General features: G+C 42.6%; 1 protein-coding gene across 1 annotated transcript; it reads left to right on the forward strand.

Moving 5' to 3' along the window:
- The first annotated feature begins 24,646 nt into the window (after positions 1–24,646).
- Positions 24,647–24,961, forward strand: LOC135702586 (uncharacterized). Its single transcript, XM_065223640.1, has one exon. It carries the CDS (start codon positions 24,647–24,649, stop codon positions 24,959–24,961), a length of 315 nt encoding a protein of 104 aa, XP_065079712.1.
- The last annotated feature ends 1,054 nt before the right edge of the window (positions 24,962–26,015 follow it).

The raw sequence follows: 26,015 nt of genomic DNA on the forward strand, positions 1-26,015 counted from the left end.
GAACCTTCTCCAGAGTGGGCCAGGTAGACATATTCTAGTCTTAATGTGGTTTTAGTGGATGCATTAATGACAAAATAGCCTTGACCAGAGTTTTATGAATGTTGTTTTATAGTTGCTTTGAAGCATTTCATAAAACTTAAAATGTTACTTGGGCAGTAGCCATTCGAAAACCTGGCAAACCAGCGTCTGACCATAACTCATACCGTCCGATTGCTTTGCTTTCGTGCATTAGGAAATTGTTGGAGAGAATGATCCTTCGAAACTCGATCAGTGGGTCGAAGCAAATAACTTGCTATTTTTTTATTATTAAAACTACGTTTATTTGTCGATTTTTGCTAAGTTAAAATTGTGTTTATTATAAAATAAACTTCGACTTCAATATTTAAATGCAATGCATCTATATCTACATCTATCCTATTATCACATTTTTCAATGAAGATGATGTATATAAATAAGATCTTCAGAATTGCTGTTTTCGTAGTCACAGATACCCTTTCTAATGAAGGTCGTAAAAGTTCTTCGTCGTCTACCAGTTAACGCCATCAGTTTTTGCTGAAGTAATTCAAATGCGCCACGTACTCTAGGGCAAGCAAAGAATTTGAGCGTAATAACGTATAAATTAGCAATATTGAATGCAAGCTTGTAACTGTTTATGCCAAGTATAGCTCAAAATTAAAGAAGTGAGATTTTACGCGATAGTTAAAATTCAGATGTTTTTTCGTTATACAGCAGCCGCTCAATGAGTGCACGTCTCATAATATTCAGAAGCCGCCGGTGCGGGACCTTTTGGCTCACCCAGATATACAGCGCACTACGCTGCGACGACAATAGATTCCATGTAGCAATATTGCTCCACACACAGTTGATTTCGGGATTTGCTATCTCCATTTTTAGTCTGTCTGTGCGTTCTACGAAGAAGCGATGGTTGAGATCGGCGGAGAGTTGTTGGCGGATTTGGAAAGGGATGTTTGACAAATTTGAGGCAAGGAAGGTCTGTAATTAAATTTAATTGGGGAGGATTTGTTTGGTGGAGGTAGGAACTATAGTAGGGCATGCTTGGCATGCACAGTTGTACACACCAACTGCTCATTTGTTAATAATTTTTCAATCAGTTATTGTAAATTGATTTTCTTTAAAGTAATTGATAGATAAGGATCATAGCTTACTATAAATATGCAAAGAGTAGGTAAATCTTAACATTTGAATAAACGACAATGAATTTTTACATATAAAGTCCGAGATGTACAGCGAGCATTTCTCACTTGATTTTTACAACGCAAAAACAAATACAGTTTATTACTAGAATTAAAATCTACTTTTTCTTACGTACCTCTTACAAGCTCAAACTTTATTCTATCTACTGCTTCAAACATAACTATTTTTGGTTAACTATGTGCAAAGCTATTAGCAAATGAGCAGTTCGTGACCAAAACTGTGTATGCCAAGCATGTAGTAGGGAAAGGACTCGATCTCTTTAAGGTGGCGATTAATTATTAGCGCCTTGCACTTCACCGCTGGTAGATGTAGCTTGAGGCCCCCATGCTCTTTACTGCGCGCCAACTGTTGCATTGGTATTGTAGCACAAACTCCACGAAAGAGGTAACTCCGCATGGTTACTGTCAGCTTTACCACGTGTGCTGCCGTCAAGTGGAGGTTTGCTGCCATATACCACATTTTGGACGCCAGGAAGGTATTCAGTAACGTTACTTTTTGGTGTATTGATAAGGTGCGCAAATAGTGCAGCCATACTTGCCGAGAAAAGTTTGTCACAAGCGAGTCCCAATTTAGCTTAAAGCTGGGTTTAGACTAGGCAAGTCAAATGATCAACTCAGTTGAATTCAATTGGGTTGACAAGTTGAGCCTGGTTCACCTTTTTTTCAATTCAAGTGAGTTGATCAAGTCAGTTGAATGGCATGGTTTACACGTTCAATTCGCGTTCAAGTCAGTTGAATTCACTTGCGCTGCCTAAACTCAGTTTAACCATCAGCCGCACCGAGTTGGCGAAAACCACATCAAGAATTTTGATGGTATTCTCCGGACAGTCAGAAGGTGATTGCTGATTACACCGACATCGATTGCTGTTGTTTTGGTTCCATTCCACCGCGCTCCTGCTATACTCTTTCAAAGCGCCTGAATAAATCTCGCATTGCATCCAACTGTTGGGCACTGACTTGGCACTAATATCGTCTGCGTAGGCAACGATGAGATCTGGTCCAAAAACTTGCTCCAAGCGCCGCAAGAGAGGGTGCAGATATAGAACGAACAGATGCATGGAGAGAGGATCCCCTTGACGGACTGATCGCTCGATCGGGAATGGTGCAAAGAGGTGACCGTTTATCAGCAGCCGAGACGAAGAAGCAGCTGCTATACGGGAAAGTAAATCCACAATTGCCGTGTGGAAACCTAGAGCTAGCATTGTGTGAAACAAAAAGCGCTTTCAAATGCATGGTCGAGATCAAATGACACCAACTTGCCTTTTCTCTCCTGTTTGCTTTCAGCTGGGCGATTCTGTCTATTACTGCAAGTGTTGCTTGAAAGATGTTTCGTCCGGCGTTTGAGCACTTTTGGGAGCCGGACAGAACGTTATGAGTTCGAATTAAATTTTCAAGCCGCTGCTTCAAGATCCGTGAAAGAATTTTGTAGTCCACATTGACTAGTACCGTGTTTCTTCACCAGCACGATTACTCCATCAACGAACTGAGCTGGGAAGTTGGATCTGATGGCCTCATGAAATATCAGATTCAGTTCGGGGATGACACTCTCGCAGTGAAAAGGGTTGCCTTCATCTTCTTCGTCCACGTGCTCACGAGCGTACAGGTTGGTGAAGTATTGTGCCATATGATCCTGAATAGAAGCTGGATCGTCTGGTGGTTTTCTGGCGCATTCATTCACCCAGTTGGTAGATAGATAGTGGCTCTCCGGCAACGAAAGTCTTGTTAATACCCACAAACATTTCGGAGAAGCGACGTTGATGCGAAAGCATTTCTGCCTTTAGTTGGTTGATGGTTGATGATGCTATCAAATACACAGTTTGGGTTCCGCAAGAGTAAAGGAACAAACGATTGTCTAGCGCTGCTTTCTACAGATATTCAACTGACCTTTACGCACAAGGAGCAGTTGCCTTCGGTATTCTTGGACATTAAGGGGACTTTTGATTAAGTTTCCATTGAAATCCTGTTAGACAATCTGCACAGATGTGAACTTTCTGTAATTCTTGTACAATTTGTTGTCAGAAAAACAAATGAGCTTTTCCTTTGGACAACTTCCAGAATTAGTTACATGGGCCTGTCCATGTCTCATCCTTCTTATTCCTTGCTATTTGTCAAAGATATCGACAACTGTTTGGAAGAACAGTTTTAAGCGGAAAAGGGGTTCCTACGGTTAAAAGCGTAGCTTTTAAAAAGCTCGTCGAAAAATCTCTTGGCGGGACGGCGAACGTAAGAGCCTTATCCCAGGAATTAGTGGTCGAGTGCAGGGATCTGGACGAGATCACAACGGAAGACGAGTTGAAAAATGCGCTGAAGTTGCAATACTACATGGGAGACGCTTACTTACCTTACCCATCAGGCTAAGGCTTTGTTGTCCTCTGCTGTCCGAAGAAGTCGTCTCCACTCTACTCGATCCATGGCCACAGTTCGTCAGCCTCGTAGTCTGCGAAGGGTCCGCAGGTCACCTTCTACTTGGTCGATCCACCTTGCCCGCTACGCGCCTCTTCTTCTTGTTCCTGTTGGGTCGCTTTCTAGAACAATTTTCACTGGGTCGTCGTGCGGCATTCTTACGACGTGCCCAGCCCACTGTAGTCGCCCAATTTTTGCAATGTGGAAAATGGATGGTTCTCCCAGCAGCTGGTGCAATTCGTGGTTCATTCGCCTCCTCCACGTTCCGTCATCCATCTGCACTCCACCGTAGATGGTACGCAACACCTTCCGTTCGAAAACACCAAGGGCACGTTGGTCCTCCACGAGCATAGTCCAGGTCTTGTGGCCGTAAAGGACCACCGGTCTAATCAGCGTCTTGTAGACAGTCAATTCGACCGGAGCGTCCTCCGGAGTCCAAAGTAGGCACGATTCCCTGCCATAATGCGTCTTTGAATTTCTCTGCTGGTATCATTTTCGGCGGTCACCAGTGAGCCCAAATACACGAACTCATCGACCACCTCGATTTCGTCACCGTCAATCTGAACTCGGGGTGGGAGGCTAACATTGTCTTCCCTAGAACCTCTTCCTTTCATGTATTTTGTCTTTGATGCGTTGATGGCAATTCCAATCCGTCTAGCTTCAGCCTTCAGTCTGATGTACGTTTCCGCCATCATCTCAAAGTTCCGTGCCATAATGTCAATGTCATCGGCGAAACCAAGGAGCTGGATGGACTTCCTGAATATCGTGCCACTCGTGTCTATCCCAGCTCTTCTGATCACACCTTCTAACGCGATGTTGAACAGCAGACACGAAAGTTCATCACCCTGCCGTAACCCCCTTCGAGATTCAAAGGGACTCGAGAGTGTCCCCGATACTCGAACAACGCACATCACTCGATCCATCGTCACCTTGACCAATCGCGTCAGTTTATCCGGAAATCCGTACTCGTGCATAATCTGCCATAGCTGATCTCGATCGATTGTGTCGTATGCGGATTTGAAATCGATGAACAAATGATGTGTGGGCACGTTGTATTCGCGGCATTTCTGCAGAACCTGCCGAATCGCGAAAATTTGGTCCGTGGTAGCGCGGGCACTCATGAATCTCGCCTGGTATTGCCCCACGAACTCTCTTGCATATGGTGACAGACGGCGGCATAGAATTTGGGAGAGTACCTTGTAGGTGGCGCTCAGCAGTGTGATCGCGCGGTAGTTGCAGCAATCCAACTTGTCGCCCTTTTTGTAGATTGGGCATACGACACCTTCCATCCACTCCTCCGGTAATATCTTCTCCTCCCAAATCTTGGCAATTATCCAGTGCAGCGCTCCAGCCAGTGCTTCACCACCGTATTTTAATAGCTCACTTGGTAGTTGATCTACACCAGTTGCTTTGTTGTTCTTCAGCCGACCGATCTCCTCCTCAACTTCTTGAAGATCAGGGGCCGGTAGCCTGTCGTCTTCTGCGCGTGCTCCAAGGTCTGTTGCCGTGCCACCTTCGTTTTCTGCTGCTTCACCGTTGAGGTGCTCGTCATAGTACTGCTTCCACCTCTCAATCACCTCACAGTCGTTCGTGAGAAGGTTACCGTCCAAGTCCTTGCACATATCGGCTTGCGGCACGTAGCCTTTGCGCGAACTAATTAGCTTCTCGTTGAACTTCCGTGTGTCGTTTAGGCGGTACAGATTTTCCATCGTCTCGCAATCTCGGTCTTCCTGCTCACGCTTCTTCCTTCGACAAACCGAGTTTTGTCTGTTCCGCGCTTGTCTGTATCGCTCCACATTCAATCTCGTGCGGTGTTGCATCATTTTCGCTCGTGCTGTATTTTTCTCCTCTCCTAACAGTTTGCATTTGCCGTCAACCCAGTCATTTCTTCGGTCCGGGATTGCAGTACCTAGTGTCGCTGCAGCAGTACTACCTATGGCTGAACGGATGTCCCTCCAGCCATCATCAAGAGAAGCTGCACCAAGCTGCTCTTCCGTGGGTAGTGCAACTTCCAGCTGCTGCGCGCAGTCCTGGGCAACTCCGGCGTCCGAGGTGCATGCTCTGCAAAAAGGAGGACGAAAACGGCCATGTGACGGCCCAGAGTTCAAGAAGGCGATGGTGGGCCAGCAATAATGGTGGTAGCCCAAATAAATCTCACACAGCACAGCAACTGTTGTGGCAGTCAACAACGGAAACAAAGTGCGACGTTGCAATCATTGCAGAGCCATATCGAGTCCCTCTCGATAATGGTAACTGAGTGGCAGATAGAGCAGGGATGGCGGCCATACAAGTCATGGGCAGGTATCCCATTCAACAAGTGGTGGCGGGCTCATACGAAGGTTTCGTGATCGCCAAAATCAATGGAATCTACATAGTTGAAGATGCTAATTTCAAATAACAGACTGTAGTGGTAATTTTTATACGATAGATGGAGTAGATGAAAGCATAGAGTTGATAGTTCCGTTAGAGTACGGCAGTGTGAAGATTGCATATAGATGTTAGAACAGCGAGCTAGGACAACTTTTAAGGAAGGTACAAATCGGTTTTTTCATCTCTCTTTACCAAACTCCCCCTTTGGAGAGGGATGGTGAGGGGTGCTACGATCTCTTCATCGTAGCTCTAAGGGTAGTAGACAGCAGAGCCCCGGGCCTAAGCGCGAACGAGTTGACCGAATCATTAGCAAGGGAATTTGACACAACTATGCCGAGAAAACTGGAACCAACGAACAGGCGGTGGAACGAAGAAATTAGCACCCTCCGTGCTAGTTGTCTTCGAGCCAGAAGGCGCGTTCAGAAAGCAAGAACGGAAACAGACAGAGAGGAGCGCAGGGTGGTGTTCCGAGAGGCCGGGGCTGCACTAAAACGAAAGATAAAGCAGAGCAAGTCAAATAGTTTCAATGAGCTGTGCCGCGATGCCGATGCCAACCCCTGGGGCAACGCATACCGAGCCGCGATGGCGAAGATCAGAGGTCCAACGATGCCGATTGAAATGTGTCCCAACAAGCTGAAAATCATCGTGGAGGGACTTTTCCCACAGCATGACCCAACGACCTGGCCACCTACACCATATGGCGATGAAGATGGAGACAACGTTGAACAAGTCTCCATCGAGGAACTCCTAGCAGCAGCGAAAGGGTTGAAGACGAAGAAAGCTCCCGGCCCGGATGGAATTCCCAACGTCGCGTTGAAGGCGGCGATCCAGACGTTCCCGGACATGTTCAGGATGGTGGAGATCGACGGTGGATGCAATTCGAAAAGTGATTGACAGAGCTGAGAAAGCTTCCAAACAGAAGCGGAGAGGAGATCGATACGATTGATGTCGTGATTACGATTGATGTGAAGAATGCACTAAATAGCGCCAGCTGGGAGGCCATCGCCAAGGCGCTCCATAGAATGAGGGTTCCAGACTACAAGGCTTCATTCTAGGTCCCACGCTGTGGAATGGAATGTACAATGACGTGCTGACGCTCAAGCTGCTCAAAGGAGTTGAGATCGTTGGCTTTGCGGACGATGTCGTCTTGACGGTAACCGGCGAGACGCTGGAAGGAGTGGAAATGCTGGCAGCCGAGGCGATAGATACGATTGGTAACTGGATGCAAGGAGCGAAGCTGCAGATAGCCCACCACAAAACAGAAGTGATGTTGGTCAGTAACCGCAAAGCAGTGCAGAGAGCACACCATTGTTTCGAAGCGCGTGCTGAAGTATCTGAGAGTGATGATCGACGACCGGCTAAACTTTAACAGCCACATCGAATATGCTTGCGAAAAGGCGGTGAAGGTCATCAACGCAATAGCCAGAATCATGCCGAACAATTCTGGTTCAAGCAGCAGCAAGAGGCGTCTTTTGGCTAGTGTGTCCTCATCGATACTAAGGTACGGAGGTCTGGATTGAAGCGCTAAAAACGAAGCAGAACCATAGGAAATTGAGCAGTATGTTCCGGTTCATGGCCATGACCATGTCACAGCGACCGTGCGCCCGGTCGTCAAGCGGTGACGGCCTTTTTGATGGTTTCCTCCTTGCCAAAAAAAAAACACACACACACACGCACACGCACACCGCCATTTTCCGATCTCGTCGAGCATATGGCACATGACACTCGGCTCTCTGGTCTGGGCCTCGAATCGAAAGTAGGTTTTCCAAGTGATATATATGTATGTATACCTACTTCTTTGTAAGAATGGTAAAAATGGTTGAATTAAGCCTTTGACGAATGCATGCACCCACATTTTCCCTTCCCTGCCTGCGTGTGCTTCCGCCCCGAAAGTTACCATCATACCAAAAGTCATATCATATTTGCGAGATGTCCTCGTCGTCGTCGTCGTCATTGTTATCGGTGTACGTCTCTTTACCGGGATGAGATGAGAATTGGCCTGAAATTTCATCCTTGAGGCTAGGGAAAAAAGAAGAAGCTCTGGTTCTGGTCCCCCGGAAGGCAATTTCGGTACGAATCCATTTTGGTCGGATGTTATTGCAGTCGTCTTCTCTCCGCCGCATCATCCGTATCGGTACCCGTCCATCATCGATAGACAACAAAAACCAGCCACATCAGCGGGAAAATAAAAGAACGGATCAATCACTGGATTGAGTGACGAGAGAGGGACAAAAACAACATCGACGATATCAATCGATCAATCAGGCCACGGGCGATGAAATTTTCATCTTCCGATGAAGACTTATCGAGCGAACTCGAAAGAGTACAACAACATTTTCGCTACAATAACAACTACCGAAGCGAACCACATTCGCATTCACATTCACTCACAAAGAAACAGAATGGCAGAAGGAGAGGGCTGGGGGGATTCGATTGACATTAGGAAACGATCCCGGACTCCGATTGCGACGGAAAGGTTGCGGTACGTATGAGGAGGAAATCAATCAGCCTCTCAGTCGGAGTATGCTAATGACGTCGTTGTCGTCGTCGTGGAGCAAAAAGGGTTCCTTAATCCTTCTTCGATGGAAAAGGTTACATTTGAATTACAAATTTGTGATTTGCCAAAGTGGGAGGAACATCAAGCCCGTGCGGAAGATGTGTGTCGGTTTGCGAAGGATGGCGAAAGTGATTTGTCACCCTTCCGAGCGGGGTGAAGCTGAGTTTTCATGGATAAACACCCATCGGGATCCGCGGGATAGGCTTTTCGGTATTGTTCTTTCATGGAGGTCTAAGTCACAAAAAGTAAACAGAGAATTCTTTTGAAATTTTTCCTAGGCCAAAAACGACCTCTACACGATGGAATTGTTCGCTTTCGTGGCTGGGTTTCGATTAGTAATAAATTATTCGAGTTAATTCTTTGTGAAGGATTGTCATCCACTTTTTTATAATCATCAAAATGTTACAACGGCACAATGCTTTTCACTTTACGATGCCGGATGTAGTTAATTTTTTTTTTGGGTAGTATGCTGTTCTAAGCCGATTGTTTACCCATTGTACCTGAGCACTCACACTCTGTTTATTTCCGTTATTATCCATCCAAATTAAACTCAGCGGGTGAACACGAACCGTCGAATGACACCTACTGCGGAAAAGATCTGAATCTTCATTTCATTCGACTCTTCTTTTTTTTCATTACTTCATACATGACTGAGTCCATTCAAATTTGTTTCCTCGTGGTTGCACCGCACTCACTCACTCACTCACTAACTCACTAACACGCAAGCACCGGTTGAGAGCAGCAAAAAAAAAATTCATTTAGTTTTCAGCCCTCCGGTGAACCTTGCGAATAAAAAGGGGGATATGCGGAATTGTATATGAGGGATCATGTAAGTTCCTGGGTTGGTAGAAGGCTAGAGGAATATGGTTTAATAACATTGTAGGTGGTGGAAAGAGCGTGGCTGGGGGGTTAACCTCAGTTCAGAAGAGGGATTTTTGTTTTGAATGCTACACACTCGAGAAAAGAATGGAGGAAGTACTTAAAACTGAATAACGTGAAAAGTTATCCACGCGCTTGGAGCTCGCTGAAATCGGGAGCATTTCTCACATCGCATCCCCTCCGGGAGAGGGCCAAGGATAAGATTTTGAAACTTGGCAATTTTTTCATTTTTCTGCACCCTGTGCATACGAGTTTTTTTTTGGTATTCATTAAGCATAAAGGTACTGTGGTGCTGAAGTGCATCCCATTGAGATAATGAGACGAGTGGATTTTACAACCGGGGAATTAATAGAATAATCGTGTGCATGAAAATCGTTTCACCACCACGAACAGCAGCAGGTGCTCTTATTCACACTCGTATACTCAAACGTTCGGAAATCCTGAACCGGGAGCTAATTGATAAGCACATTACGGTGAAGGTGGCTCGTGTTGATGAATGATTTGTATTTTACCGTGTTTCCTTTCGATGATAATCGCTCTGAATAGTGTTCAGTTCAACGATTGTGGTTATGAAATGGTTCAAAATTATGGATTTAATGCACCGTGAATGATCAAAATGACAGAATAACCTGAAATAGGCCGAAATTACATTAACGTGATGACAGTTTTCAGGAAACTTTATCTCTGGAAATCAGGGATGCCAGATTTGAAGGCATATCTTCAGTTTGAAACTCTGTTAAGACCCAGCAGGGGTGGTTAGTCCAACATGAGTCTGATACGTTGGACCATTGGACCATTCGATCTAACATACGTCTAATGTTCTTCTAAAATTAGACCGGTTTGCAACATTCTGTTACAGCTCGTTTCGAGCTCATATATTAGTCTAACGTTAGACTAACGGTAGGAATTTTGTTGTGTGGTTGCTTAGACGTCATTATACTACTTAGATAAAGGTACTCATTCCTTGGGAAAATGCCGAGCTTATTACCCTGGACGAGAAAGAGGTCCCTCGTCCTGAAATATTCCACGCATTCTTCCCAGACTTCAGCGATGAGAGGTTTAAGGGACTCATTGAGAGTGTTGGTTTAAGCACGAATAGCTGGAAAATATTGAATCGCTCCAACGCAAACAAACATGCCGAGTGGACGTTAAATGTTGATGCAGATTCGCTAAAGACACTGTCGGAACGTGACTTCGTACTGAACTTCCGATTTAGTGAAATGCAGTTAAGGAAAATCAAAACTAGAGTTTCAAACGAAGGGTCTACGCTGTCCCAAAGGCAAAGATGAGCGATCTAAGAAACAAAATGAAACCCATTAAGTTCCTGCAAGTCCGACTTCGGCAATTCAGTTAGTTTTGATTTATCTATGACGCGGGAGATTCGTGGAATCCCAGAACATTATCGTTCCATGATTGTTCCGTCAATTTACGCTGCAAAGTTTGGCCAAGTTGATTCCGCAAGATCGTTCTTCACAGATGGATCTCTAATAGAATCGTCCGCTGGTTTTGGTATTTTTAACGAATTTCATAGCGCCTCTCGAATGCTTCAAGCTCCTTGTTCCGTATATGTTGCTGAACTGGCGGCAATACATTATACGCTAGAAACGATCGCCTCACTTGCACCAGATCATTATTTTATTTTTACGGATAGTCTCAGTTCTGTCGAGGCTATTCGCTCTATGAGGCCGGTAAAGCACTCCTCGTAAGCTTTTAAGTGCTTTATCTTTAAGATCTTTTGTCATCACCTTTGCATGGGTCCCATCTCATTGCTCGATTCCGGGCAATGAGAAGGCGGACTCACTTGCTAAGGTGGGCGCTATGCAAGGCGATATTTACGATCGACAAATCGCCTACAATGAATTTTTCTTCATTTATCGTCAACAGTCGCTCGCCAGCTGGCAAAATAAATGGAGTGAAGGAAGTTTGGGACGATGGCTATTCTCGATCATCCCTAAGGTGTCGAAGAGTCCTTGGTTCAAGGGGTTGGATGTGGGTCGAGACTTCATTCGTATGATGTCTCGCCTCATGTCCAATCACTATTCGTTAAACGCTCACTTGTTTCGTGTTGGGCTGGGAGACAGCAATCTCTGTGAATGTGGACAAGGTTACCAAGACGCCGATCACATCCTTTGGTCTTGTGCTGAGCATCGTGGAGTCAGATCTGAGCTGTGCGATTCCCTTCGGGCTCGAGGTAGACAACCTAATGTTCCAGTTCGGGATATTTTGACTAGACGTGATCTGGAGTTTATGAAACTCATATATGTTTACTTTAAGAATACTAACCTTAGATTGTAAGTTTGATTAACCTTGTGTTTAGTTTGTGTATTGTGGGTGTAGTTTTTTTTAATGTTTGTTTTCAAGATGAATAGAAATAAGTTCATGTTTTAGGATTAATTAAATATTTGTATAATAAATCATATTTCAAACCACCTTCTCCCTTTCCCCATCCAAAAAATTGTAAATCTCCACTAACCTCGAGACGACCGCGAGTAATCGGTTCAATTCCTTTAACTCTAGATTTAAGACATTATTCATGTATAATGCAAATGATAACTCGGCTCTGTAAAGTTTATTCGATTGAGCCTGTACAAATAAATTAATATAAAAAAAAAAAAAAGTTCCTGCAAGTGAACCTCCACCATGCAAAAGGTGCTTCTGCTGTATTGAGTCGGAGGTTCAAAAAGGAGGAGCTGAACATAAGCGCCATGTCCAGCTCCTCCTCCTCAAGAGCCATGGTCCAACAGAGAAAAAATACAAGGAATTGAAATGAACGCATGTGAGTTATACTATGACGAAAAACAGACTTCACCTAGAACTGCTATTCTGGTTAATAAAACATTGAAATACTACCCGGGACATCGTCGCAGTCATGGTTGAGGTATCAAACACCAAGGGAAAAACCGAGATTGTAGTTGCTTCGGCTTATTTTCCTGGTGATGCTCCTGAGGTACCTCCTCCTGAGATCGCCTCATTAGTCCAATATTGCAGAGAATACAACAAGTCGTTCATAATTGTGGGGTAGTACGGACATCAACAGTCGCGGTGAGTGCCTTTTGGAATTTCTCTCATCTTACAATATAGACATATGCAACAAAGGAAATGAACCTACTTTTTCAAATGCCATTAGACAGGAAGTTTTAGACTTCACATTTTGCAACACTGCAATTTCTGAGATGATTCGAAATTGGCGTGTGTCAGATGAAATCTCACTTTCTGATCATAAACACATTATGTTTGAATGGGGTGGAGGTGATTTATCTCCTTCCGCATTTAGAGATCCTAGGAAAACAAACTGGGATCAATATGCACAGTGCTTAGATTCAGATATATTTACAAACGACGTAAAGATTGATTCTATCCAACAATTGGAATCATTTTCTGAAAAGGTAAACGAAATAATTATAAATTCCAACAACAGTAGCTGTCCTATCAAACGGTCGTCTTCTAACAGGGATGTGCCGTGGTGGAATTTGAAATTGGAACGCCTTCGGAAAGTTTCACGTAAGATGTTCAATAAGGTGAAAATCACTTCTGATTGGACTCAATATAAGGAAACCCTATCTGAATATAATAATGAAATACGGAAATCTAAGAGGCGATCTTGGATTCAAATGTGTGAAAATATAAACAGTACTCCTAAAGTCGCGAGATTACAGAAAACTCTTGCGAAAGACCATACGATTGAACTTGGTAATCTTAAATGTCATGATGGAGGTTTTACCAAATCTTCCTCTGAAACTTTAAATTTAATGATGGAAACACATTTTCCAGGTTCGGTATTGTGTGTGGAATCAGATGTTCCTGATTCTGTTGGTGAAATGTGTTCTATGGAGAACTCGCCAGTGTCTCAGAGAACAGAAAACACCATACCAGATATAGCTGATGAAATTTTCACAATTTCCAGAGTGAAATTGTTAACTGTGAGATCCTTTCAGCCTTTTAAATCTGCGGGTGTGGATGGCATATTCCCGGCACTACTTCAAAACGGGGAAGCAATGCTGATTCCGTCTCTAACTAAGATTTATAAGGCGAGTTGATTAAACTACATTCCATCAAAATGGAGATTGATAAGAGTTATATTCATACCGAAAAACGGGAGGCGTGATAAAACGCAGCCAAAAGCATTTAGGCCTATTAGTCTCTCATCAATTTTACTGAAGACTATGGAAAAGGTATTGAATGATTTCATCAATTCAACTTACATGTTAACGCATCCAATATCTAATTTTCAGTTTGCGTATCAACAGTTACTGCTCTCCATACTTTGGTAACTAAAATCGAAAAATCACTTTCAGTTAAAGAAATCGCACTTTGTTCTTTATTGGATATTGAAGGAGCTTTTGACAACGCATCCTATCCTTCTATGGGTAACGCCATGAAGAAAAGGAACTTCGACACTTACATCGTCAACTGGATTCATACTATGCTTGCAAAAAGAAAAGTCACTTCTGGGCTGGGAAGCTCATCTATAACAGTAAAGGCAATGAAAGGCTGACCTCAAGGAGCAGTCCTCTCACCACTAATGTGGTCGTTAGTTGTAGATGATCTTCTAAGAAGCCTAGAGGCGAAAGGTTTCCAAGTTGTGGGCTTTGCGGATGATGTAGTCATCGTAGTTAGAGGAAAGTTTGACGCTATCATTTCAGAAAGAATGCTCTAAAGTTTACCAAATCTTGGTGTATTAAGGAAGGCCTAAACATTAATCCGTCAAAAGTAGTAACCGTTCTTTTTACTAGAAAGAGGAAGTTCAACCTAAAGGAGTTCAAGCTTGCAGGAGAACAGATCCATCTTAGTGAACAGGTCAAATACCTAGGAGTTATATTGGATGCCAAGTTGAATTGGAATGCTCAGATTGATTATGTGATCAACGAAGTAACCAGTGCCCTGTGGTTATGCTCCAAAACTGTTGGCAGAAAATGGGGTTTGAAACCAACAATGACAATGTGCATTTACACATCAGTAATCCGTCCAAAAGTAACTTATGCTTCGTTAGTGTGGTGGCCAAAACGAAAGAGGCTACCGCACAGAGGAAGCTGGCAAAACTACAACGTCTAGCATGTATTGCTATAACGGGTGCGATGCGCAGCACTCCATCAAAAGCGTTAGATGCAATTCTCAATCTACTGCCCTTGTATGAATACGTGCAACTAGAAGCGGAAAGAAGTGCTCCAAGGCTCAAAATGTCTAAAAAAGTCTTGCCTGGTGACCTGGTTGATCACCTAAGCATATTACAATACTTCCAAAGAGGACCAGTGAAGAGTATGACTGGATGAAACCAGAGGGCAATTATGACACTCCCTTCAACGTATGTGAAATGTTGCGTTCGGATTGGGAAGTCGGTGGTCCTAGCGTTCGTCAAGGCTCAATCATATTTTTCACAGATGGCTCAAAAATTGGAACACAAACAGGTGCAGGAATCTTTGGCCCTGGGACAAATATTTCAGTAGCGATGGGACATTGTCCAACAGTGTTTCAAGCGGAAATCGTGGCTATACTTTAATGTGTAAGTGTTTGCCTAAGGAGAAAATATAGATGTGCAAATATCTGTATTTCTTCTGACAGTCAAGCAGCACTTAAAGCGCTTCGTGCTAACAAATGTACATCACAAATTGTCTGGGAATGTATTCTCTTGTTGCGACAGCTGTGCAAACAGAACTCAGTAAACTTATATTGGGTTCCTGGACACTGTGGCATTGAAGAGAATGAAAGGGCAGACGATCTCGCAAAATTAGGTTCCAATTCACCGTTTATTGGCCCAGAACCATACTGTGGAATATCAAACTGAACGGTAAAAATGGACCTCAAGCGCTGGGAAGAACAAAGGGTGGCCGTCACGAAGTGCAACCAGTCGAAAAGATTTATAACTTCAAATGTAACACATACCAAAATGCTCTTGGAGCTCAATAAACGGGCTCTTAGTATATACACTGGCCTAGTAACTGGGCACTCTCCGAGTAGATATCATTTGAAGAACATTAGTCGGGTTCAGAGCGATATCTGCCGTTTCTGTAGCATAGAACGTGAAACTCCAAATGGCAAAACTTTAAACCTAAAAAGTCCTCTGGTCGTCCGGAAGGCCGTGTAATTCCTGCTTCGCGTTTTCCAGCTGTTGAAATATCTCCAGCATATTCCTGATCGGGTAGCTGTCCTTGACTGTCATGCTATTGAGCCGGCGTGAATCCAAACATACTCTTATTTTGCCGTTAGATTTTCTAACAGGTACCAAAGGGTTTGGCCACTCACTGTAGCATTCCTCAATGACATCCATGTCCTTGAATCTCTGGATTTCCGCGTCGATCTCTTTCTGAATCCCAGGTGCACATCGATACATCACTTGGTTTTTCGGTTTCGCCCCTTCTTTGAGCACGATTTCATGCTCTATTAAATGCGTCCGTCCAAGCTTCTTGCTGCTGGTTAACTCAACATTTTTCATCACCTGTACTAAGTTCTGTCGTTCCTCGTTCGTCAAATCGTGTTCGACTTCAACCGTATCCACCGAAGGCTCCTGTGCTTCCTCCGGAATGTCGAAGGTTGGAACGTCCAGCGTCGTATCGTTCCCTGATGACGGAATTTTGGGAAGTTCTCCTATCGGTTCTAGGGTGAAAGCTATGAGCTCGTCCGTGTCATTGAATTCACCTATCTGCTCTGGTCCGTTACCCAGGTCTGCCATCGGTGTAATACCAAAACTTTGCCAGAAATTACATCCTAGAATAAGTTTCGAGATCTCTGGAACCACTACTGTTGGTACCACCCTTGTGATGCTTTTGTAGGTGTACGGAATGTTGAGGTACCCTAAGCATTTATATTCAGTGTTATCGGCTGTGCATACTCTCAATCTAGTCGGTTGAAGTCTCAAACCACACTTCTCCGATAACTCAAGAGAATTCACAACACTTATCCCGGCACCTGAGTCTAATAGAGCTGTTAGTTCTGTGTCGAAAACGTTCACACGTAGATAGGGACATCGTCTTGTCTGAATTTTGATGGTATGAATGCGGTCGATAGGGTCAAAATGTGGTGTTGCTTCGGGAACTTTGTTGTCTTCTGGAATGTTCGGTTTCCCTGACGTACATCCCCTTAATTGTTTCCCTGGTTCTGCCTACCTCGTCCGTGGGTCCGTTCCGCGCATTTCTGACATGAACAGATTGTTTGTCCTACTTCGCCGCAACCGTAGCAGAAGATTACTCGTGGCTCCTTATAATCCCGCCAGTTGTGGCCAACCTTCCTGCAGTTCCAATATACGTTCCCTTGCAAATGTCTAGTTTGTTGTTGATTCGTCGTTGTTGTATTCCTCCTCATCATCGGTTGGTTTTGTTGGCTTGTTCTCTCCCACGTTCGGTCTGGTTTCGATCAAGTCTATATTCTCTGGTTCTTCGCTTTCATCTAAGGAAGATGTACATTCTACCCGATGGAAATTCCGTTGATTTCGAGGCTCCGTATTCCGTAGCTCCGGGTGTGGCTGGAAGCTGGTATACGCCGCCTCAATCCGGTGATTGAGTTTGATTAGATGTTCCAAGTCTCGTATTCGAATAATGGAGGTTTTTGAGCGATAATGTGGGCGCATATTGTCCCAGACAACTTCGAACTTCCGTTGTTTCGAAAGCGGTTTCGAGAGCATTTTGTTAAACCGTTCTATCTCCGATACGAATGCACTAAAAGATTCACCCCTGTGTTGTTTCCGCTCGTGGATCCGTTGTCGAATTCCTTGATCCTGATTTGGATTCCCGAACCGAAACCTGATTCGTCCACGTATGTAAAAAACCAGTCCGATGCCTGACCCTCCAAGATCAAGTGTATGTCTCGAAGTAAACTCCGCTGAGAAACTCCTTCTCGTTCTGCTATCTTCTTCAACTTGTAGAGGAAATTTTCTATGGATGCTGTTCTGTTGTCCCCTGAAAAGGAGAGCTTCCAGTGCTCAATCCTTCGAGATTGCTGAAAATTCCTACCCCTATGTCCATCAGGCGTAAAGGAGCTTCTTGTACTACATTGGTCACCGCTAGGACTTCTTCGCCTGTATCTGTACCGTTCGTCATCTTGTTGATGCCGGTTCCGTTGGCTGCCAGTTCCTTGATGCCTGCCATGCCGCCGATCTTCATCACCCTGAAGTCCTCGGTTGGATCGCTGCGGTTCTCCGTGTTCGCTGCTGGATTCATCTGTTGTGTATTCCTGATCGCGTTTTGACCTAGGACTCTTGCCTCCTCGAGTATCCTTCTGTCTACTACTCCGTGTACTATATATATTGCAATTTTGATCCACCGTTTCAAACTCACTGCCGTTGTTCTCCGTGTCAACGTCTCTAGCTGGCATCTTCCTATTTCTCTTGACCTGTTCCGTGCGTTTTCGATCTTCCAATTCCTTCGGATGATCGTGGCTACCCTTGGGTTTCAGTTGTTGCAGAATGGTCTCAAGTTTACGTACCAACTCTTCGTATGGTACTATCTGCTGGGCATTTTTCTTACCGTTTGAGGTTATGTCCTGTTTATGTTGTGATGCTGGATTTTTCGGAATTGCACCCATTTTCTGCGGAGGTCTGTACTCCCTTTTCTCTTTCTGATCTGTTTGAAACAGCCTACGCAACAACCGAAGTTTTGTTTGATCATCCTTTCCAATCTCTTCTAAATGATTTCGCAACTTAAGCTCATAATTAATTTCTTCAAATAATCAGCGTGTGGATACCGCATTTTGTAAATTTACGTTTGAGGACAATGAGGTCACAAATAAAATAAAACAATTCCTAGACCGTCGTTCACATAAGTTAATGTTTTATTCTATGATATGTATACGAGATCGATGTATGAAACTATACCACATATAAGAAAAATAATAATAATAATAATAATAATATAGTGCCTTATTTTATGTATGTACAGTAGAGTGTTTCAGCGTTATATGGAAAAAAATCAAAGTCTGGAATTTCAAACGCTACCCTCTGGAATAGTAGTTTTGGGGGTCAGAAACACCCTGCCAAAATTTGAAGTCATTTGGTTCACGGGAACCCCTCGCTCAAACGGCTTGAAGTTTGTATGGGGAAAATCGACAAAATGTATGGGGGAGCGAGCCACTTTCACATTCGCGGCTCAAGGTGGCGCTGTAGTGGGTCAAAAATGTAGCACCTTTGAAGTATTGGGAACATCTTGGCTGAAGACCGGATGTGAATCCGAGTTACCTCCGAAAAGTTATTAGCGTTTCAAACGAACACCACCTGCTTCACTTCTGGGGAGGGCCTAACGCGCTTGTGCAGTTTTTATTTTTACGAACAGGTATACGAATAGCAATTTTTGCATAGGTATAACTTTTTTGTTTAACCATGAAATTGGTTGAAATTTTCAGAGAGTAGAAAAATGTTCGAAATTTTGGTCTACTAATAATTGGAACAGATTGGCCAAGTGGTTCCGGTTTTATTCCGGGTTTTCCGAGAGGCTATCGGGGGGAGAAAAGGTACCAGTCGTCTACAACAAGGTGGTGCTGAAAATCCACACACTGAAAATATTTTTTCGTTAATTCGCTCACGCTCATTTCGTATCAATGGGTTTCGTAGATATCACATATTTTTCGTATATTGTGCGAAACATTTGTATTGCATATTATCAGGCATGATGCTAACATTACGCTTAGTTCGTAAAATACAAGAACTGAATTTCGTACGGACGTAAACACTGCATACGAAAATCATTCGTTGATTCGTGAAACTACAAAACTATTCCTTCACCTTCGTGCATTCTTGCATTGGACGCTCATTACTATAACGAACCAATTCGTGCGTGGTACAGAGTGTGTGACAGCTAGAAGAACATATTCGTGAGTGGAAGTTTTTCGATTCGTTCAACATCATCATTGGACTGTGAAAGTGTTGTGTTGTTTTGTTTTGCCCGATCACCGACGTCGATGCCGCTTTGCAACTGCAGCAAACTAAATCCATCATCCAACGGAATACGTACCACGGAGGAGCAAAAATGGCTCAAGCTGGGAGTCCCGTCTTAAGATATGGCCATCTTGGCACTGACGATCAACAGATGCAATCAACTGCGTTTTCATCGAGGACTATCGGGAAGTTCACGGTCCCTGATGAGGTGAGCAATTTACCATCGTTTTGCAATTTGTAGTGGAACTAATCCTAATTTTCTTCTATATCCACAGCCTGTCAATCGTTGCCCGTGAATTTTTCGGTGGACATAGACCGCATAGAGATCTTGTACACAGCCTACTCAACAAATCCCCAAGGTCATCGCATAGATATCGTTGCAGGCTGGATACTTTAACGAGACCGTTTCACTGACTGGTCAGGAAGGCGTTAGTCTGTTCATCGGAGACATGCTGCGGTGCCGTAGGATATGGCCTTTGGTGCATGCTCCGGTTTTTAGAAGCTATTGGTGCAGAGTGAAGGAACCACCATGTGATGAATTTATTTTAAATATTCAATATTCAATTCAATAAAGTTTGTATTATGACTTCCAAAAAAGACAGTTTTCTTTTCCAGAGAAATGTTCGTGGCTCTTTGTATTGCTTTTCGTAAAATTTTATCATATTTTTGTGAGTATACGGATGATTCGTAATATTTTCATTCCTTCTATTTATTCACACGAATATATCCGTCCTTAGTTTAAAAAACATTCGTACCGAGTATGGCAACGCTTCGTAAAATACACGAATGTTAGGAAGTGAATGATTTTGGAAATTTAAACGAAACAAGTTTCTTAGCATGTACGAAAACATTTCGTTGCAGAAAACAACGAAATAATTCGTGAAACAAACAAACGCTTTCGTTGTATAAACTAAATTTTATTTTCAGTGCAGCAACAGGTGCTGATTAATATTTTAACAAAATCAACCCATAACCTGGTTCTAAATACTGAGCGTCCACCGGAAGGCCTTCCGATGACCTGGATCAACCTTAATCTGGATTATTATGTATTTTTGATCAAAGTAGGCCTTGATTATTCTCTGCAACTATATGAAATGTAGTAAATTAATGATTTTAGATATATAAGCGTTTCAATGGCTCCAAGTGGTCATCAGATGATCCGCCGGAAGATCCGAAACATCCGTAAAATTTAGTGCTACATAAATTCGATCAAAGTAAGCCTTGATTTTTCTCTGCAACAATGAGAAATGTTGTAAAATGGTGATTTTTCATATGTTAGCTGTTCAATGGCTCCGAGTTATCACCAGATGGTCCGCTGGTAGATACGGAACATCCATAAAATTGATTGCTGTACACAGCAGTAGTTGATCAAAGTAGGCCTTGATTTTCCTCCGCAATTATATGGAATACAGTAAAATGGTGATTTCTGAAATATTAGCTGGTCATTGGCTCCAAATGGTCACCAGATGACCCACCGAAAGATCTGGAACATCCGTAAAATTGGTTGTTAAGTAAATTTCATCAGAGTATGCCTTGATTTTTCATTGCAACTGTATATAATGTAATAAAATTATGATTTTTTATATATTAGCTGTTCACTGGTTCCAAGTGGCTCGCCGAAAGATCCGGAACATCCGTAAAATGTATTGTTGCGTAAATTTGATTAAAGTAGGCCTTGATTTTGCTCTGAAACTACGTGAAATGTAGTAAAATGGTGATTTTTGTTATATTAGCGGTTCAATTGTTCCGAGTGGTCACGACATAACCCGCTGGAAGATCCGGAAAATCTGATAAATTTATTGCTGTGTAAATTTGATCAAAGTAGGTCTTGATTTTACTCTGCAACTATGTGGAGTGTAGTTAAATGGTGATTTTAGATACATTAGCTGTTCAATGGCTCTGAGTAGTCACCAGATGGTCCGTGAGAAGATCCGGAACATCCGTAAAATTGATTTATGTGTAAATTTTATCAAAGCAGGCCTTGCTTGTTCCCTGCAACTAAATGGAATGTAGTAAAATAGTGATATTTTATATATTCGCTGGTCATTGGCTTCGAGTTATCACCAGGTGGTCCAGAAAATACGGAAAATCCGTAAAATTTATCGCTGCGTAAATTTGATCAATGCAGGCCTTGATTTTGCTCTGCAACTATGTGAAATGAAGTAAAATGATAATTATAGATACACTAGCTGTTCAATGGCTCTGAGTAGTCACCAGATGGTCCATCATAAGATCTGGAACATTCGTAAAATTGATTTCTGTGTAAATTTGAACGAAGTAGGCCTTGATTTTTCTCTGCAACTATATGGAATGTGGTAAAATGGTGATTTTTTATTAGCTGTTCATTGTAACATCAGTAAAATTAATTGCTTCGTACGAGGACAGCTCCGGCGTAGTCGTTAGCAAGTGTGTAGGTGTGCAAGTCACACAAACATCGCATGTATTTAAATCGATTGGCTAACAGGTTGACACACATTTTCATCGTCAAATAAAATATTTCAGGATAATAAAAAAAAATCAGTATCTCTGAGCCACACATCCAACGAAGCCTTAAGTTATCCCCTTTCATTTCAGGGTAGTGTTCAAATGTAATTTCGGGGGAACATTTTGACACTACCCTTAAACTAAATGGGATAATCTAAGATTTTGTTTGGTTAGTGTTTCAGTGATACCGTAAGTGGAGGTGACATTGGGCCAAAAAATCAAAAAAATTCGTTCCCTACCTAACAACGTTCACATTTTAGCAAGGAAAACTATGTTAAGCATGTGAATCATCATCAATGATATATTTACGACTGTCATGGAAATGGTTGATTGAAATTTAAAGCTCATTTTACTAAAATTTATTAAAAAATAGACCAATGTAAATCATTATGGCGGCTGACATTGGGCCAACACATAAATTTAATTAAAATATCTTAACATATCTTAAAATATATAAATTTATCGTAGCTATTAGGAGTACACTTGTTATGATCACAACGTACTTTGTATGTATGGTTAAAGATCGCTTGTAGCCTTCGTCTATTTTCATAAAAGAGTGTGCAAACATTTAAAAAAATCTACTACTATTTATGACATTTTACTTTACAGCACAAATTAAATAAAACAACTAGTTAATGTTATCTACACTTTACCTCAGAAGCTCAAGAAACATATACTAGACATCATTTTCTGTATATTCAAGATATTTGCATCAATAAACATTTTTAAATTTTGGCCCAATGTGACTTCCTAGTTTCAATGTCACCCCGTCTTACGGTACTATTTATTTAATCAGTCAGAAGACCAAGGGAGCAAAATGCATGACGATGCTGCAACACTGCATGACTGTCCCGTTATTGAGAACCATGCTTGTTCACAGCATCGTCACGCGCTTTGCATCCTTAGTACTCTGACTGTTAATTATGTTTCGAACAGAGATACCGTGTCCAAAACAAGTAACAAAATTGAGTTTTACAATCAGGTTGTAATGTGTATTAGTCCCACTAAGCATAATTTCCCAAGCAATACACTTCCGTCTCTAAAGGTTGAGGCAACTTGATTGTAACCGGAATAAATCACATAGGAGTTGCCGTTTGCGACAAGTGTGCTGCTAGGGTTACGTTTATTCAGGTAAATACATAAATGAGGGTAAGAGCTTCGCTACTACATACGAGGAGGAGGGAATAAATGATCAAACTTATACCTAAGATGATGGATATTTCGTAGTCTGAATCGTGGTTATTGTGTGTGACTTAGCTTCTTTGGCTCATCCTACATAGGGTCGCGGATGGTTTGATGGGTGTAGTCCTTCAAGGAATGAAGACTCCAAAGGTTCCGTGTATGGGGTACCGGCTCGATGAGTTTTAGAGAGTGCCCGCCGACGGAAACTAAACTCATCGGTTAGGGTTCCAATAAACGGTGGCAATCCCCCTGGACCTAACTGGGCCTTAACCTCAAAAACTTACTAACTAATAACTTCTGAACCAGTTAATCAGGATACTGGTTACACACTACACCAGTTTAGCAGGTACCTCGCATTGTGTTGATGCTGCTGCTTCGAACCTTCGTGTTCTCACGACCACAGTACTTGAAAGCATAGTGAACTTACTGTTTACTTTCGCCGTTTTCCGTCCACCGTTTCTTTACCACTACTTGAGCTTCATGGTGTTTCTGCCCGAGCAGTGTATTTCGACGCTACTGCTGCGGATTATTACTCTGGCTGCGGGAAGGATGCTGCCCGTGAGGGCAATGCTACTTAACAACTACCACTGCTTAATGGCGAATACTCCCATGTATGATTACTTTGACTCTGTCACTCCAGATTTGTAGTCCGTTCACCGAGAGAAATGCGTGACGACGAAAGAAATGGTCCTGTATAAGCATGGCGATTAGCTTCCAGCTATGACTAAATTAAATCGGTTTGGTTACCTCATATAAGGGCCTTTTTCTGACTGGAATGCATCTAGGTGTCTGTCAGATTCACCCATCCCGATGGGAGCTACAAGACAAATTATAATTAGAACATTTTCTCCCAGCAAAATTATTCATATTTCAAGCACAAAATGTATAAAAAAATTACTAAATTTGTTAATAACTCAGCCTGTGTAATCGATACCTTTTGGACGTCTTAACAAAGGTTTGTATTGTAATAAAATACAAATATTTGTACAACATTATAGTCTTCTAAAACCTATAGTTTTTTAAATATTTTATAAAAACTGAAAAAAAATTAAATTTTGTTGAACAGTCATATTAAACGCTACGTATCTCAAAAACTAAGGAATATAGAGGATTTGTGTGTTGAGCAAAGATTGTTGTAGTAAAATTATCTACAACTTTGCTGAAGACACCACATACCTATCTTGTAAATGTAAAAAGATAGATTTTGCAGCACCGCCTGTGGTGGAGTTCCGAACTAAAACTTATCACTACTCTTTGCGCCTTATTTTATACGAAAACTCTTTTAAAGAGACCATAGTAAAAAAACCGACATTGAAGGCGCAAATAAAAAAGTTCGTGATATTGAAGGAAAGTGAGCACGGAGGTGCTCCATAGAATGAGGGTTCCAGAATACCTCTGCAGGATTCTAAGTAGTAACTTCTAGAACCGGGCTCTGCTCTACGAGACAGACACGGGTCAGAAATCCCTAAGGAATACGGCGGGAGTTCCACAAGGCTCCATTCTAGGTCCTACGCTGTGGAACCGGATGTACAATGGCGTGCTGACGCTCAAGCTGCCCAAAGGAGTCGAGATCGTTGGCTTTGCGGACGATGTTGTCTTGACGGTAACAAGTGAGACCCTGGAAGCAGTGGAAATGTTGGCGACCGAGGCGATCGATACAATTGGTAACTGGATGCAAGGAAAGAAGCTGCGGAAGTGATGTTGGTCAGTAACTGCAAAGCAGTGCAGCGGGCAGAAATCACCGTCAGGAAGCAGGCCATTGCTACGAGGCGCGTGCTCAAGTATCTGGGAGTGATGATCGACGACCGGCTGAACTTCAACAGCCAAGTCGAATATGCGTGCGAGAAGGAGGCGAAAGCCAGAATCATGCCGAACAATTATGGTCCAAGCAGCAGCAAGAGGCGTCTTCTGGCCAGTGTGTCCTCATCGATACTAAAGTTTGGAGGTTCAGCCTGGATTGAAGCGCTGAAAGCGAAGCAGAACCAAAAGAAATTGAGTAGACTTTTGATCTAATTGCCGTCCTTCTAAGCACAACCCACGCTTTACCTCTCTTTTTTGAACGAGTTTTAGCAATAAATGAAATGTTCCTATCAAAGATGATTTCTAAATGTATTCCCCTTACCATAAGTAGCGTTGAATTTAATAAAGAGCCACACATTGTTGAGATATTGTTAAAAATGTAACACTGCTTCTTAGCATTAGCATTAAGCAAGTTGCTGAAATGTAAATGAGTATTGCCACCTTCGTCCATTATCGTATTGACCGGGATATGGGATTGATCTCGGCCTCTTAGATGGAAGTGGCAGTATCTCCAATAATCGAGAAGTTTCCTGGCCACGTCCTTGCAACTGCTGGGGATGGGAAGGATTTTTAGTTGGACACTTACTTAAGAAAGATGCAGAGAACTCTACGACTACGACTACGAGTGTCACAGGAGTTTGAAGGTTGCTGAGTGGGGTAAGCGTTTTTGGCAGATATTTATGTGTCAAAATAAAGTAAATATGCATGTGTGTGTGAGAGTTTCTGTGTGAGTGTATTACAAAATTAATATGGATAGCTTTCACCAATGTTGTGATGTTGAAAGCTGCTTCTTGTTCTATTTGAATTCCTTTATGGTAAATTCATAGGATTTCATTGGGCTGGGCTTCTGACAAGTTTCAAATTTTATTAAAATCAAACACTGCTTCTTGCTTCCAAATTCGTCCTACGAGCTTCCGTCCAAACGCATTGAAACGCTTACACGTTGAAAAGTTAAAACGTCAGACTCCTCTTACTATTTTTCTCAGCCTTGGATTATGCATTTTTTTCTAAATCTATGAATTTAGAATTTCATCTCTTCTGCGTTTGCGTAAAACATATGCAACTAGCAACCATCATGACCACTTCCCATTAATTCCACAAACCCAACCAGCCAGTCATTACGTACACTTCCGCCGTGGGAAAATAAAAAGCTAAACCATTCAGCAGATGGGCACAAAGTAAGAGCGAAACGTGCTCCCGCCTATGATTTGCAGACCTAGTTTTCTCCCTTTATTTAGCCTGATTCTTTTTTGTTCGTGAATTTCTA

This window comes from Ochlerotatus camptorhynchus, unplaced genomic scaffold, assembly GCF_037179485.1.
Source record: "Ochlerotatus camptorhynchus isolate MF236.1 unplaced genomic scaffold, CSIRO-AGI_Acam_v1.1 ptg000193l, whole genome shotgun sequence".
NCBI lineage: Eukaryota > Metazoa > Arthropoda > Insecta > Diptera > Culicidae > Ochlerotatus > Ochlerotatus camptorhynchus.